This window comes from Rattus norvegicus, chromosome 13 (assembly GCF_021556685.1).
Source record: "Rattus norvegicus strain SHRSP/BbbUtx chromosome 13, alternate assembly SHRSP_T2T, whole genome shotgun sequence".
Taxonomy (NCBI): domain Eukaryota; kingdom Metazoa; phylum Chordata; class Mammalia; order Rodentia; family Muridae; genus Rattus; species Rattus norvegicus.
Genome location: NC_141546.1, coordinates 75,483,821 through 75,498,626, shown reverse-complemented (window position 1 = coordinate 75,498,626; position 14,806 = coordinate 75,483,821). Strand labels below are relative to the sequence as shown.

Here is a 14,806-nt window from a genome sequence, read left to right as displayed (position 1 = left end):
CACATCAAACCAGACACACTCAAACTAATAGAAGAAAAACTAGGGAAGCATCTGGAACACATGGGCACTGGAAAAAATTTCCTAAACAAAACACCAATGGCTTATGCTCTAAGATCAAGAATCGACAAATGGGATCTCATAAAATTGCAAAGCAATTGTAAGGCAAAGGACACTGTGGTTAGGACAAAACGGCAACCAACAGATTGGGAAAAGATCTTTACCAATCCTACAACAGATAGAGGCCTTATATCCAAAATATACAAAGAACTCAAGAAGTTAGACCGCAGGGAAACAAATAACCCTATTAAAAAATGGGGTTCAGAGCTAAACAAAGAATTCACAGCTGAGGAATGCCGAATGGCTGAGAAACACCTAAAGAAATGTTCAACATCTTTAGTCATAAGGGAAATGCAAATCAAAACAACCCTGAGATTTCACCTCACACCAGTGAGAATGGCTAAGATCAAAAACTCAGGGGACAACAGATGCTGGCAAGGATGTGGCGAAAGAGGAACACTCCCCCATTGTTGGTGGGATTGCAAACTGGTACAACCATTCTGGAAATCAGTCTGGAGGATCCTCAGAAAATTGGACATTGAACTGCCTGAGGATCCAGCTATACCTCTCTTGGGCATATACCCAAAAGATGCCCCAACATATAAAAAAGACACGTGCTCCACTATGTTCATTGCAGCCTTATTTATAATAGCCAGAAAATGGAAAGAACCCAGATGCCCTTCAACAGAGGAATGGATACAGAAAATGTGGTACATCTACACAATGGAATATTACTCAGCCATCAAAAACAACGACTTTATGAAATTCGTAGGCAAATGGCTGGAACTGGAAAATATCATCCTGAGTGAGCTAACCCAATCACAGAAAGACATACATGGTATGCACTCACTGATAAGTGGCTATTAGCCCAAATGCTTGAATTACCCTAGATGCCTAGAACAAATGAAACTCAAGGCAGATGATCAAAATGTGAATGGTTCACTCCTTCTTTAAAAGGGGAACAAGAATACCCTTGGCAGGGAAGAGAGAGGCAAAGATTAAAACAGAGACTGAAGGAACACCCATTCAGAGCCTGCCCCACATGTGGCCCATGCATATACAGCCATCCAATTAGACAAGATGGATGAAGCAAAGAAGTGCAGACCGACAGGAGCCGGATGTAGATCGCTCCTGAGAGACACAGCCAGAATACAGCAAATACAGAGGCGAATACCAGCAGCAAACCACTGAACTGAGAATAGGACCCCCGTTGAAGGAATCAGAGAAAGAACTGGAAGAGCTTGACGGGGCTCGAGACCCCAAAAGTACAACAATGCCAAGCAACCAGAGCTTCCAGGGACTAAGCCACTACCTAAAGACTATACATGGACTGACCCTGGACTCTGACCTCATAGGTAGCAATGAATATCCTAGTAAGAGCACCAGTGGAAGGGGAAGCCCTTGGTCCTGGTAAGACTGAACCCCCAGTGAACTAGACTATGGGGGGAGGGCGGCAATGGGGGGAGGGTTGGGAGGGGAACACCCATAAGGAAGGGGAGGGGGGGAGGGGGATGTTTGCCCGGAAACTGGGAAAGGGAATAACACTCGAAATGTATATAAGAAATACTCAAGTTAATAAAAAAAAAAAAAGATCAACTGAGTCAGCAGCACTGGACACATGGATGGCTTTGACTCCTCTTATTGTGGAGATATGTGGTAAATTACAAGGAACAATCTGAGGCAGTTACATAAAATAAAAATGAACAAAAAGAAGAAAAAACCAATGTTATAAGAAAAATGATGATGTATTAGTTTTAAAGTAATCTTAAACAAGATTACCTATGATACAGTAATTTAGGAAATAACATTGACACCAGGATAAAATATATTAAGTAAATGCTCATTTCTCGCTATCTCTACCTCCCTGTCTCTTCTTGTTTTCTGAGAGAGGAGTTTTACTCTGAGCTCCAGCTGACCTGGAATTCAGTTTGTAGCCCAGGCTGGTCTCAAACGTGATAGCAGTTTGCCTGCCTCAGCCTCCAAAATGCTGAGATTAAAGGCATGAGTACTATTTCCAGCTCTAGATTGGCATTTCACAAAACAAAATTAGTAAGGTTTGAATAATTGAAATATTATCTATTGGCACATCTGATGTCATGTTAAACAAATGTTCTGAAAAACATAATGCTGCTTATTATGGGTATTTTCAGCTCCAATAATAAATGGTGTTTATTTACTGGAACATCTGTTCTGAAATGATATTCTGGATTTTATGCTTGACTGTAAAAAGAATCACCTCTCATTTATATGTTTGTTAATCTCATGTGTTTTGGGTTTAAACAGATTAAATAAACATTTAGAGGGTACATATAAAACCAGTGTGTCAGATGGGCTGCTCTTTAATAAACAGTAAGCCCTTTCCTCTCTCTAACCCTGAGTTTTCTTACTTTAGAGTCTTACTAATATCACTGAAGGCATTTCTGACATTGGCATTATTGAGCTATTGAGGGTAATTCAATGACTGTCACAGGCAGGTCAGCTGAAGGACAGGTTACTTTTGGCATATGTGGTATAGTTTTATGGTAACAGTATACTGTTTAAACTACACTCCAAACTCCAGAGGATCTTTGTTATATAATAAGGAAGTATATGAGACGTATGGATAGCTATGATATGGTATATGCCAAATGAGAAGACTGTTCAGTACTTTGGTGGTTAGATGTAGGGAAGCAGCACAGCAGCAAAATGCCAGCGGTGATAGACAAAGCTCCATTGAGGAAACATACGTCATTTCCTAAGCCTTGTAGTACTCAGAGTAGAGCCTATGTTAACATTTAATTAATTAATTAATTAAAAGTTTTTATGTGTGTTGGTGTTTTGCCTGCATTTGTGAGGAGGATGTGAGAGTCCTTGGAGCTGGATTCACAGACACTTGTGAGCTGCCATTTGGGTGCTGGGAATTGAACCCAGGTCCTCTGGAAGAGCAGCCAGTGATTTTAACTGATGAGCCATCTCCCCAGTCCCCTTGTGCTCACATGGATGATAACATGTATATTGGTGGTTTTGTTTAATTTTTAATTTTTTAAAAGATTTTGTAAATATTCTTCCTAAGATGTCTAGGCTGGCCTCAAATACTACAGTTTGTCTGTATTGAGTGCCTCCTGAATAGCTGGGGTTGCAGGAATATTCTACTTCACGGAGCTGTGTTATTGTGACCAACCAAAGATGCTTTCTCTCCAAAATGAATAGAAGACAATACTATGGTGTTGGTTTTTTAAAATTAAAAATTTTATCAGGCAAACAGTGATTGCTGAAAAAGGCATTCTCTAGGGATAACATCCGTGGTACATTATCCAATCCCAAGTGGTCAGCCCTAAACACATGTATGTATAAGGAACTCAGTAGCTTGTATGAATATTTGTGTGTGGGTTGAAGGGAGGAGAGGCAAGTGAGGCAGTGATGTCAACATAGTACTTACGTTTGATATTCTAAAGAAAATAAAAACTTAAATTTAAAAACTTTAAAGTAGAAGTCTTATCTCATACTTAACCATCAAGGAGACCAAGGGCAGTAAGATCAAGATGGCCTACTCTCTCTGTTTGCATCTGGGGAATTATGCAAGTGGAGAGGCTTCTTACTGTTTGACTGGGAGCCCTTTATGCAGAAGGCCTGCTTCTTTTCAGGGTATACTTCTTGCTCTGGGGAGATGTTGAGCTTGCACTGTCATTGGCTGGGGAAGCTGGCTTCCTTTCCTCACATCTCTTTTTGAAAAGCCAGTTCTGAGTGGTAAGAATCATTAGCAGGAGGTTTGGGGTTTTCCTGATAGTCTTTTGTTATTGATGGACTTTGTTTGTGCACTCCCAGGGCTTAGCTGATTTCATCATCACTCTTTAGACTTTACCACGACAAAGTAAGTGGAAATACTAATGATCTGTTCCTAGCTAAGCAGCTAGTTAGCCCTCTCTTCTGTCATCTATCTGTGTTTATGAACTATTCCTTCTTTATCTGTAAAGTGGAGATAATATCTGTCTTATAGTGTTGTTTGGTTATTAACTTATGTACTCTTTCAGAAACATTAAATGCTTCTTCAGTGGCATCAGTTGATATAGACTCTGTCCTCAGTGTAGGTTTGATGTTAAAATATCATAATATTTTCTTGATATCTCTATAAAATTGCTGCCTTGTTGGCTGAGGTTTTTTTTTTCTTCTTCTTGGCTCAACTTAATTTAGAAATCATGAAAAGGAAAGGAGTAGTGTAGCTCTGACCAGCAGCTCTCAGCAGCTGGTGGGTGTCAACAGTTTCCCAAAGCTGCTCTTGGCAGGACCTCCAAGCAAACAGTAGCTGGAGTCAGTGGCTGCCAGAGCTTTTGGCAGCCCTCCATTGCTGGAGTAGTAACCTCTGGCAGTTCTGGATCTTCTCCAGCAGCTTTGCTTGAACACTCCCAGGCATCTCAGAGTGTGGTAGTCTCTGGATGCTAGGCATTCTGTAGGCCTGTAGTAATATTGTCAGATGAGCTCATTCACTTGAGGTACAGAGGATGAATGGTGGATCTGATGCAGTTTAATAGGTAGAGTGCTTGATAGCATGCAGGAAGCCATGGGTTTGAGCCATAGCATCATATAAACCAAGCACGTTGTCATATGTCCAGAATCCCAGCACTCAGATATAGGAGGAAGAACCATGAGTTCAAGGTCATTCCTGTTTATATAGCAGGTTCCAGACTATCCTGGGCTACAGGAAACCCTAGCACAAACAAACAAACAAACAAACAAACAAACAAACAAACAGTTGGCAATAGAAACACCCAAGAGCAAGACTTTATTAGGGCCTATGCTGATGGGGCAGAGCAGGATACATTTTCTAGACTGGCCTGAAAAGGATGTGAAGAGCACTGCATACATAGAGCCGAAAGGGCAGGCCCCTGCACATGTAATCTTCTCACTGGTAACACAGACCTTCTGCGCAGGCATACTGGGCTTGTCTGTGCTGACACTCATCTGTGAGAGAGACGTTCGTCAGGGACTGGAGTGGGATATCTAAAGTGGATGCAGCACTGGTGGGGAAGGAACTGGAGTAGTCATAGTAGTACTCCAGTGAAGTATTCTAATTGACCATGACAGCTGTGGCAGGGGAGCAAAGTTTTCCCAGCAACTGTTGGTGTTACATCAGTATTTAGGGAACCCGTTGATGTGGTTGCAATGGGTACATCCTCTAAACTCAGTTATTGTAATTCCCAAGGCTTCCAGTGGGGTTTTTCTGATGCTGGCAGCTAGATTTAGACCTCTGCTGGTGTCATGACAACCTGAATGGGCCACTGACTTAGCTTCTAATGATAGCCCCCCTATGGCATTTGTGGAGATTATGGTGAGTATTCTGGCTTCTAGTACCTCTGAGGGATTATGGAGAAGTGGCAATGCTGATCATAGTTCAGTCTGTATTAGAAGGCCACAGGGATGGCAGCTCCAGCCTCTAGTGTACCTCTTCAGCTTACCCAGGGTGTCTTAGTTAGGGTTTTATTGCTGTGAAGACACAACAGACCAGTGCAACTCTTACAAAGGCAAACATTTAATCGAGGCTGACTTACAGTTCCAGAGGTTTAGCCTATTTCCATCATGGTGCAAAGCTTGGCAGTGAACAAGTAGACGTGGTGCTGGAGGAGCGAGATCTCTACATCTTGGTCTGAAGGCAGCCAGGAGGAGACTGGATTTGTCAGACTGGGCAGAGCTTGAATATATATAAATGAGACCTCAAAGCCTTGCCTCCATAGTGACACACTTCCTATAATAAGGCCACACCTTCTTTAATAAGGACACATCTCGTAATAGTGCCACTCCTTGTGTCCAGGCATTCAAATACATGAAACTATGTGGGCCAAACCTATTCAAACCACCACATTTCACTTCCTGGCTCCCTTAGCCTTATAGAAATTACATAAAAAATGCATTTAGTCCAACTTCAAAAGTCCCCATAGTCTATCACAGTCTCAACAATGTTTAAAAGTCTAAAGTTCAAAGTCTCTTCTGAGATTGATTCAATCTTTTAACTATAAAATCCCTATAAAATCAAATCACATACTTCTAACATAATAAGATAAACATTACCATTCCAAATGGAAATTCGGGAACAAAGCGAGACCAAAACCAGATGGGCAAACTCCAAACTCTGCATCTCTGTTTCTGATATTAATGTGCTCTTTAGATCTCCAACTCCTTTCAGCTTTGTTGACTGCCACACACGTCTTTCTCTTGGGATAGTTCTCTCCTTGTTAGCAGCTTCCCTTGGAAGTATCCAAGGGTTCTGGGCTCTGGCATCTCTGACATCTTGGGGTCTTCAAGGCAACTTCAACTTCATAGCTTCAGAGAGGCTCTCAGGGCCTCTATGCAGGGACACCCCTGCCACACATCTGGCCTAAGCAGCTTTTCTTGGTTGTAGAGGGATATTCCATAATCCCTTCTGTTACTGAGTCCAAAGCCAGAACCACGTGGTTGAAGCTGCCAAGTTCTGCCAAGTTCTGTTCCTTGCTGGGGCTGGGACATGGCTTCTTCATGTAGTTACGTCTTCAGCAGCTTTCTGTTTATCATGATTTCCTTCACTGCCTAAGGTTGACTGTCCTAGGACTTGCTCTGTAGACCAGATGACCTTGAACTCAGAGATCTGTGTGCCTCTGTCTCCTGAATGCTGGAATTAAAGGTGTGCACCACCAAGCCTGGACCTAACATTTTCTTTAATCTTTCCACAAGATGGAAAGCCTACTGGGTAGGATCTTACCCCCGAGGTCTCCACTTCCTTAATTCTGTTTAACATCTTTAATTTGGTTATCTCATTAAACACAGAATTTAGCTCCATTCTACTTCCTGGTGCACCTTTAATACTCGAACCATACATTTTGCATTTTTTTCCTTTCTCAGCTTGCTATGTTTGATCAAAATGCTTCTCATAAGAGTATACCACAAGACAGAGTCTAGGCTGTTTTGAGAGTTCCTTAGACTTAATTTCTTCACTTTAGCCTCAGACTAATTTTTCAGACAAAGGTGAAAAGCAGCCACATTCTTCACCAAAATATCACAAGAATGATTTCTAGGCAACATATAAAAGTTTTCCTCTGAAATTTCTTGAGTCAAGCCTCCACAGTTCAAATCACTCTCAGTACCACTGTCTACCATGTTCCTACTAGCATGGCCCTTTAAGTCCCACTTAAGGCATTCAACTGCTTTTCTAATCCACACTCTCAAAGTCCACATTTCTCCAAACAAAAACAAGCCTATCACAGTGATACCCCACAGTCTCAAGGTCCGTACTCCTCCAAACAAACAATGGTCAGATCTATCATAGCAATAACCCAGTTCCTGTCTTAGTTGGGTTTTATTGCTGTGGATAGACTGGGGGATCTGCCGGGCTATATTTCAGAGCTTAGACTATCAGTTGTCAGGGCAACTATGATAGCTATCACTCTCTTTGATTCTTCTTAGGAGGCTACAGGTAGCCTTTGGTGTTGTAAGTGGTGAGGTCCTCAGCTCTCACTCTTGTTTACAGGCCTGGTATGACTTACTGTGGTGGCAGCTGTAGCTGAGCAGCTGGCCACAGGAAAGTGTTCTGGACAGCGCTCTACGGAGCATCGGAGCATTTGAGGCTTGCTCCTAATAATCTGTAACCTCTTTGGTTGTTGAAGATGAGTAAGTGGAAAAGCATTTTAAAACAAAGGCAGGGAGTGATGAACATCCTATGAAAATCTGAATGTAAAGAAGACCTTTTGATGCATATTTCCCAAGGGAATATAGTCCTTAATTCTCTGGCATTCTCTTAATTCTCTCTCAGTATAGTGCTAGCATTCTTCAGTAAATAGTACAGAATTTACTCCTGTGATGGTTAATCTTGACTGTGTGGGTGGTACCATTCTATGGGCTTGGGTATCATTCCACATGAAATGGAGAAAGTCTGCTGCACATAAGCATCCATCATTCTCGGTTTGCTGACTATGGCTGCTGTGTGATCAGAAGTCTCACTTTCCTACCACTATGCCTTCCCTACTTGATGGATGTATCCTCAAGTTGTCAGACCCCACCCTTGCTGCTTAAGTTGTGCTGGTCAAGTATTTGTAGCCACAAGGAAAATAACATATATAAATATAAAAATATAAAAAATATAAAAATATAAAAATATATAAATATATATATTCTCTAGCCAGTACCTTATAAAGAAAAATATTCTGTTGGTGTTGGGGGTGGAGTTTCAAAAGGACTTTTCCCCTTTGAGTATCTTTGACTTTTCATTATGTTGGAAACAAAATCTTTTAGAACTGCTGGTATTAAAACGGGTAACTAGAGACGAAGCACATGTGACATGAAACTGGAAGAAGACAGGACTGTTTTGTAAGAGAAAGTACCCAGCAAAAGGAGAGCAGAGGGTAGAGCAGTGCACTGTAAGGGGCACGAGCAACAAACTGTGATGGCATGTGGTAAAGTGTCACCAGGAAACACATGGCTTTCTCTGTGAACTTATGCTTAATAGAAATACATTAAAATTACCATTGAAGATGCTTTTCAATTTGTACCTTAAAAAATAAATATACTCAATCAGTAAGTAACTGAGAGAAATTGAATAATAATGGTAATAATTATTTTTTCTGCAGAAAGATGGAAATTAATATTATAGAGTTTTTATTGTGAGAAAATAAAATATAGGCTGTATTTTTGTTAGTTTTTCTGATGTGCACTTCTGCTTAGGTTGTCATTCTTGTTTATTTCATGCAGAGGCAAATAAAACCTGCCTGGAAACAAATCCTCTTGCGAGATTTATAGACAAAATTCTATTAAAAATGAAAGATCTTATATATCAGCGTTTCTTAACCTTTTCCCACCCATAATTCCTTTCTGCATGAGAAATTTGTATACTAAACTAGGTGTATAAATAGATAAAATTAATTATAGAAATAAAACATTTAACTGATAATAAATCATTCATAAATTTATTATGTAACAATTCTTTGTAATTTCTCAGTAAACCATTTATATGTTAATAAGATGCATATGCTTGCTTGCTTTTACATAATGAATAAAATATTGACTGAATATCTTGGTACTTAAGAATGTGCAACATTCTCAAAGCTAAAAAAAAAAGAATGTGCAACATCTTCAAAACTTTCAACTTGATTGGTATTTTGATTTTATGATTATTATTGAGAATACTGCTTTTTGCATTATAAAATATATGACATAATAGTTAATGCCATTTCAAAAATTGTTGGAACTTCTGATACAAAAAATTCAGTTTTTTTAAAAAATGAAAATCAATCATTAACTCAAAGACTAATTTTAAAATCAAATGTCGTAAACAATATAATCTAAAGTGTATTAACTTGCTATTCTAACACGCTGAAGAATGATGGTAGGGAAATGTGAAAAAAAAAACTTTGTTTCTTGTAAAATTTGTTTCTAAACATATGTGTAGTACAAATGCTGTTCCTAAGATTGAGCCTTCAGAAATCTGAGCCATTGTGTTTCAGGAGTGTCTGACAGTGGCGTGTGACACGAGGAGATGTGCTCTTGTTATATTTAGAGCCAGGGCTTCAGTGAAGCATATGATGCGATGGGAGGTGGTTTGTTGCCAGAAAAATGTGGTATTCATTGCATGTTTGGTTTTGAATTAAGGTTTGGTTATGGTCTATTTGAAAATCTTTCAGTATCGCCAAATTATGACTTATGCATTCAGTTACATGAGTCTGTGAAGGACAGTGGCTCACACATTAGGAAGCTGGTTTGTAGATACAATGGTTCACAGTTCAGCTCTGCACCAGATTTGTTGTTAAAAATAAATCTTACTTCCTGGATCCTACCCTAAAGATCATGACCAAAGATATTAATGTTTTAAATGTGAAGAAATCTTTGGTGTTCTTACTTATAAACAGTGTTATGATATATAGCTTCTGAAGATATATGTATTAATAGAAATATCAATATATTGTCCTTTGTAGTCTATTATACAGTAAAAGATTTTGGAATTAATTTGCATAATTGTAATGAATCTTTGTAAGTCAACCTATTCTTTTTTTTTAAATATTCATTTACTTATGTACATACTACAGTTTTCTGCCTGTATGTATGCCTGTAGGCTAGAAGGGGGCACTAAAGCTGATTTCAGATGGATACGAGCCACCCTGTGGTTGCCGGGAATTGAACTCAGGACCTCTGGAAGAGCAGACAGTGCTCTTAACCTCTGAACCATCTCTCCAGTCCAAAGTCAACCTATTCTTGACATATAAATTTTAATATGAATCTGACAGTTTATTTTATAAATACAGACTTTTAGTTGTCTAAAAATAAATATTGAGAATAAAATTATGTTACTAAATACTTTATTTGAATCTTAGTTGCTAAGTGCAATATTTAGGTTCAAGACAGTATATTTGTATAGCTAACCCAGCAAAGTTGGGCCTGGTCATTGGCAGGGACAATGTGACTTGGTTCCTGCCCCTAGAATAGAATCAGCATGGTGGAGAGGTTCCACAAGTATTGATGGTTGCTGTGGGTGTAAGGCTTATTTGTATTAAAAAATATGTATTTTACTTCATGTTCCTGCTTCAGAAAATATTTTCCCTCTTAGAAAGGACTGAAAGAGCTTGAAGGGGCTTGAGACCCCATATGAACAACAGTGCCAACTAACCAGAGCTTCCAGGGACTAAGCCACTACCCAAAGACTATACATGAACTGACCCTGGACTCTGACCTCATAGGTAGCAATGAATATCCTAGTAAGCGGACCAGTGGAAGGGAAAGCCCTTGGTCCTGCTAAGACTGAACCCCCAGTGAACGTGATTGTTTGGGGGAGGGTGGTAATGGGGGGAGGATGGGGAGGGGAACACCCATAGAGAAGGGGAAAGGGGAGGGGCTAGGGGGATGTTGGCCGGGAAACCAGGAAAGGGAATAACAATCGAAATGTAAATAAGAAATACCCAAGTTAATAAAGATGAAAAAAAATTTCCCTGCGGAGGTAATCAGGAATGTTTTCTCTGCCAAGGTTATGCCAAGGTTAATGACCGATTTCCTGATAATTTGAAGCAGCATGAATCTGGAAGTCAAGGGTATGTCTATGTCTCAGCAAAATTGTAAAGACCATTTTGACCTCTAGGACAGCGTCTAGGATATTCCAGAAAGCCCTTAACCCTGTAGGAAAGATCTATGAAAATATTGAATTCAAGAGTATATAATTTCTCAACTATGCAAACTCTAAGGATGCAATATGAATTGTATAAGGAACTTCTCAGATCTAAAAGAACGGAGGCCACTGCACTGAGAACCAGGGATCCCACCCAGCTAGCTCATTGTGCTTACAAACGCAGGCAGATCTCTGAATTCATTTGCAATTTTTAAAAAATGTACTTGCTGCCTTTTTCTAAGAATCAAGACCCTGGGGTCTTGGGATACTCATTCATGGGACAATCAAAAGGGATAATGGGGTAATGACTGAACTGATATGTAAATAAAAGACTGGGCTTTTGATCTGCAAGAGATGAGTTATCCAGAGAGTTTGTTAGAATTGCAAGAAAAGCAGATCAGAGAAAGAGCTGTCTCAAGCAGAGCATAGGCCATCAGCTTGTAATCTACAATTTGACTTCGTTTCACCACTCTCAAAAACACCGTCCTCAGAATCCCCCCTCAAATCAAGGCCTGTTCTTGGCAAACTGAGTGCAGGTGAAATAGCTCCGTTGTAATACTTCCCTTTCACAGCAGCAAAGTTCAGCAGTTGTAACTGACACCATGTCGTTTGCAAAGCCTAAAATATTTCCCGTATGTCCCTTTGTAGAAAATTTTGTTGATGACTAAGAAAGATAATTACAGTGTTTACATCTTATCTGTGTACATTTTCTTGCCTTGATGATGAAGTCCTGGCCAGGACTTTTACACCAGATTCTGACTAGGAGTGGTGAATAATGAACATTGTGGTTTTGTTCTCCAACTCATAGGAAAGCTCTCGATGACTTGCCATTAATGTTAAAGTTAGTTGTAGGCCTTTTACTGGTTCTCGTTAAAAGGATAAGAAGACTTCATTATCATCCTAGTTTGTTGATGTTTTCTTTAAAAACATGAATGACTTATGAGTTTACATGTATTGCATCAATTGATGTGATCCTGGCGTCTTTCCTTTTTAATCTTTTAATATTTTGGTCTATGTTGACTCTTTTTCCTCCTTTCAATGTTGAACTAGCTTTGCATTCCCCAGACAGTTTTCATTGGTTGTTATGTACCATTTTATCCACACAGACACAGACACACACACACACACACACACACACACACACACATTCATATATGAAATACATGTATAAGAGTGATTCGACTTTTATGTATTCAATTTATAGTATATTTAATTATAATTTATATATTTATATACGAAGAGATAAGTTTACTTAATATATTTCTGTGTATAACTATAATTTTAAACATTTAATTATCATATTAATAGTTAATAATCTTAGTGTTTGATTATTATATAATATTAATAGTATGTGTATTTACTGGCAGAAATAATAGTGAATTTCAGTATGACATTTTCATGCACGTACACAGTGCATTTTGATCATAATCCCCCATTATCCTCTTTTGTCTTCTTCCTACTTTCATTAATCTTTTTCTTCTCAGCTAGCTCTATTTCCTTTACTGGAATTTTATAGAAAGTAATTTTATAGCTACGTCTATGTCCATTTAGCAAAGGAGACACAATAGCTCTAGCACTGTGATCTGTACTGGCCTCATCTGTGAACCTTGGACCCGGTTTATGGACCAGGTTTGAGTTCCCTCCTGTGGCCCAGGCAACAGATGTAATTACAAAGTGATGGCTACGCTGATAACGGCTTTCCTGCTACTGTTGTACGAAAGGGTTCCTGTGCTCACCTGCTCACTAGCATTGCGCTACCGTCCACAGCTGTCAGATTGTTGAGGGCACTTTGTCTTTAGCAGGCTGCCAAGTTGCTGATTTGGTTTGCTAATGTAGATATATTGCTGTGTTTTGCAGCAAATTGATCTCTGGGCCTTGTGCATGATAGGCAGGTGCTGTACCATTGCAATCACATTCAAGATTTACTAATCTATAGTTGATATTTTTGTCTATTTTTATTAACTGTAGTAAATATCCCATTATACTGTGTGTACATGTTACTCACTAGTATGTCTTGCTGCATTTTCATTTTAATTACATTTGAAATGTAAGATCAGACATTCCTCTTTTTATTTTTTTTCAAAGACAGGACCCCATAATGAATTTAATGAGCTTGCTATGTAGCTGAAGATGACCTTGAACTCCTGATCCTGTCTCCATTTCCCAGGTGCTAGGTGTGCAGATGTGTACTGCCATGGTGCAGTTGGCGGTGTGCTTTCTGGGCAAGCATGCAGACCTGAGTTCAGATCCTAAGTCTAGACTCAGTTCAGGCCATTAGTTGGCAAGTCTAGCTGTTTATTTCTTTCTTACTATGAGATTACCAGTAATGAATCAAACGTCATTTGTTGTCTGTCCTAAAACTTGTGATGTCGCGAAGAATAATTGGATTGTGTCAAAATGTTTAGTAAGTTGAATTTGTTAATATAATGCTAGATGATTCCAGTGGAAAAATGGTGGAGAAATCATTCATTTAAAACATGCCAAGGACAGTGTATTAAAAAATCCCTCAAATTCAGACATGATCTAGATAAATGTTTTGCTTTTCATTTTAGCTGATTTTAATGAACTATTGCTATATAATTTTATTCTCCTTGTATTTCTAATATTCAATTATATGATTTTATTGTTTCAGTCTGAGGGAAAAGGCCATAGCAGTGCTGGAGATGCAATATATGAAGTGGTGAGTCTGCAGAGAGAATCTGACAAAGAGGAGCCGGTCACCCCTACTAGTGGAGGGGGCCCAGCCTCACCCCAGGAGGATGAAGCAGAAGAGGGTAAGTTGAGTTAGTCATTTAAACACGTGCTTTGCTTAGAGTCTTCAAGAGTGATGTGCGTGCGCATGCATTCTCACGCAGAGGGGTTGGGTGACGTTATTCCTAGTCTCGGACATACAAGTTAGATTTTTTTGACATATGAAGGGAGATTTGGTTCATTTGGTTCTTGGGTTGCCCAGTCCCCAGTGCCACTCAAGCAGCTGTTTAAATTTGGCAGTATTGCTGCTGGTTTGCGTCCTATTTGATTTCAAGTACTTCTGAGGTATTTAATGAGAAGTTTCAAATTCTCTGACGTATTTTTAGGATTTCAGTGATAGTGTTCTGCTTATCTTTAACACCTTTCACTTTTGTTGCTATATTCTTTACCATTCACCTCTGCAAGAGGACACTATCTTTTCTATTTACTACACAAGTGCTGAGGAGAAATGCCCCAAAGCCTCTTACACCATCTGGCTGTGGGCCTGACACTTTTGTCATTGTTATCTAGGGCTTGAATGACAGGTCTTAGAGGATTGCTTCCAGTATGGGGTTTGTTAACAGTAAATTTCTTTTTTTCCTTTTAAAAGATTTCTATCTTGTTTTTATTTATTTATGAATATACACACATATGTATGTCCATGGAGGCTGGGAGGTGTCAGCTCCCTGGAGCTGGAGTCTAGATGGTTGTAAGCTCTCTGAGTGGGGAGTTGGTGATCCAGTGCAGGAGCAGCAGGTAGTCTTAACAGCTGATCCATCCTTGTAGCCAACCAGGTTTCTATATTAATATCATATTTGAAAAAATCTAAAAATTTGTTTCTTTATATGTATTTATATCATTTTGAGAGCAATACAATATCGACTAGTAATTATTATTCACTGCATGTGAGGCATCCTTCTGTTTCTG

At 39.3% G+C, this 14,806-nt stretch overlaps 1 protein-coding gene across 9 annotated transcripts in view; it reads left to right on the top strand.

Moving 5' to 3' along the window:
* Positions 1–14,806, top strand: part of Rabgap1l (RAB GTPase activating protein 1-like) — a 595,723-nt gene that overhangs the window by 126,477 nt on the left and 454,440 nt on the right. For all 9 annotated transcript variants that reach the window (XR_015635222.1, NM_001401442.2, XM_087580933.1 and 6 more), the window contains 1 exon segment: positions 13,782–13,923. Coding sequence is in view for 8 of the 9 variants with exons in the window: in NM_001401442.2 (NP_001388371.1) it covers positions 13,782–13,923 (142 nt within the window). In the remaining variant the exon portion in view is untranslated.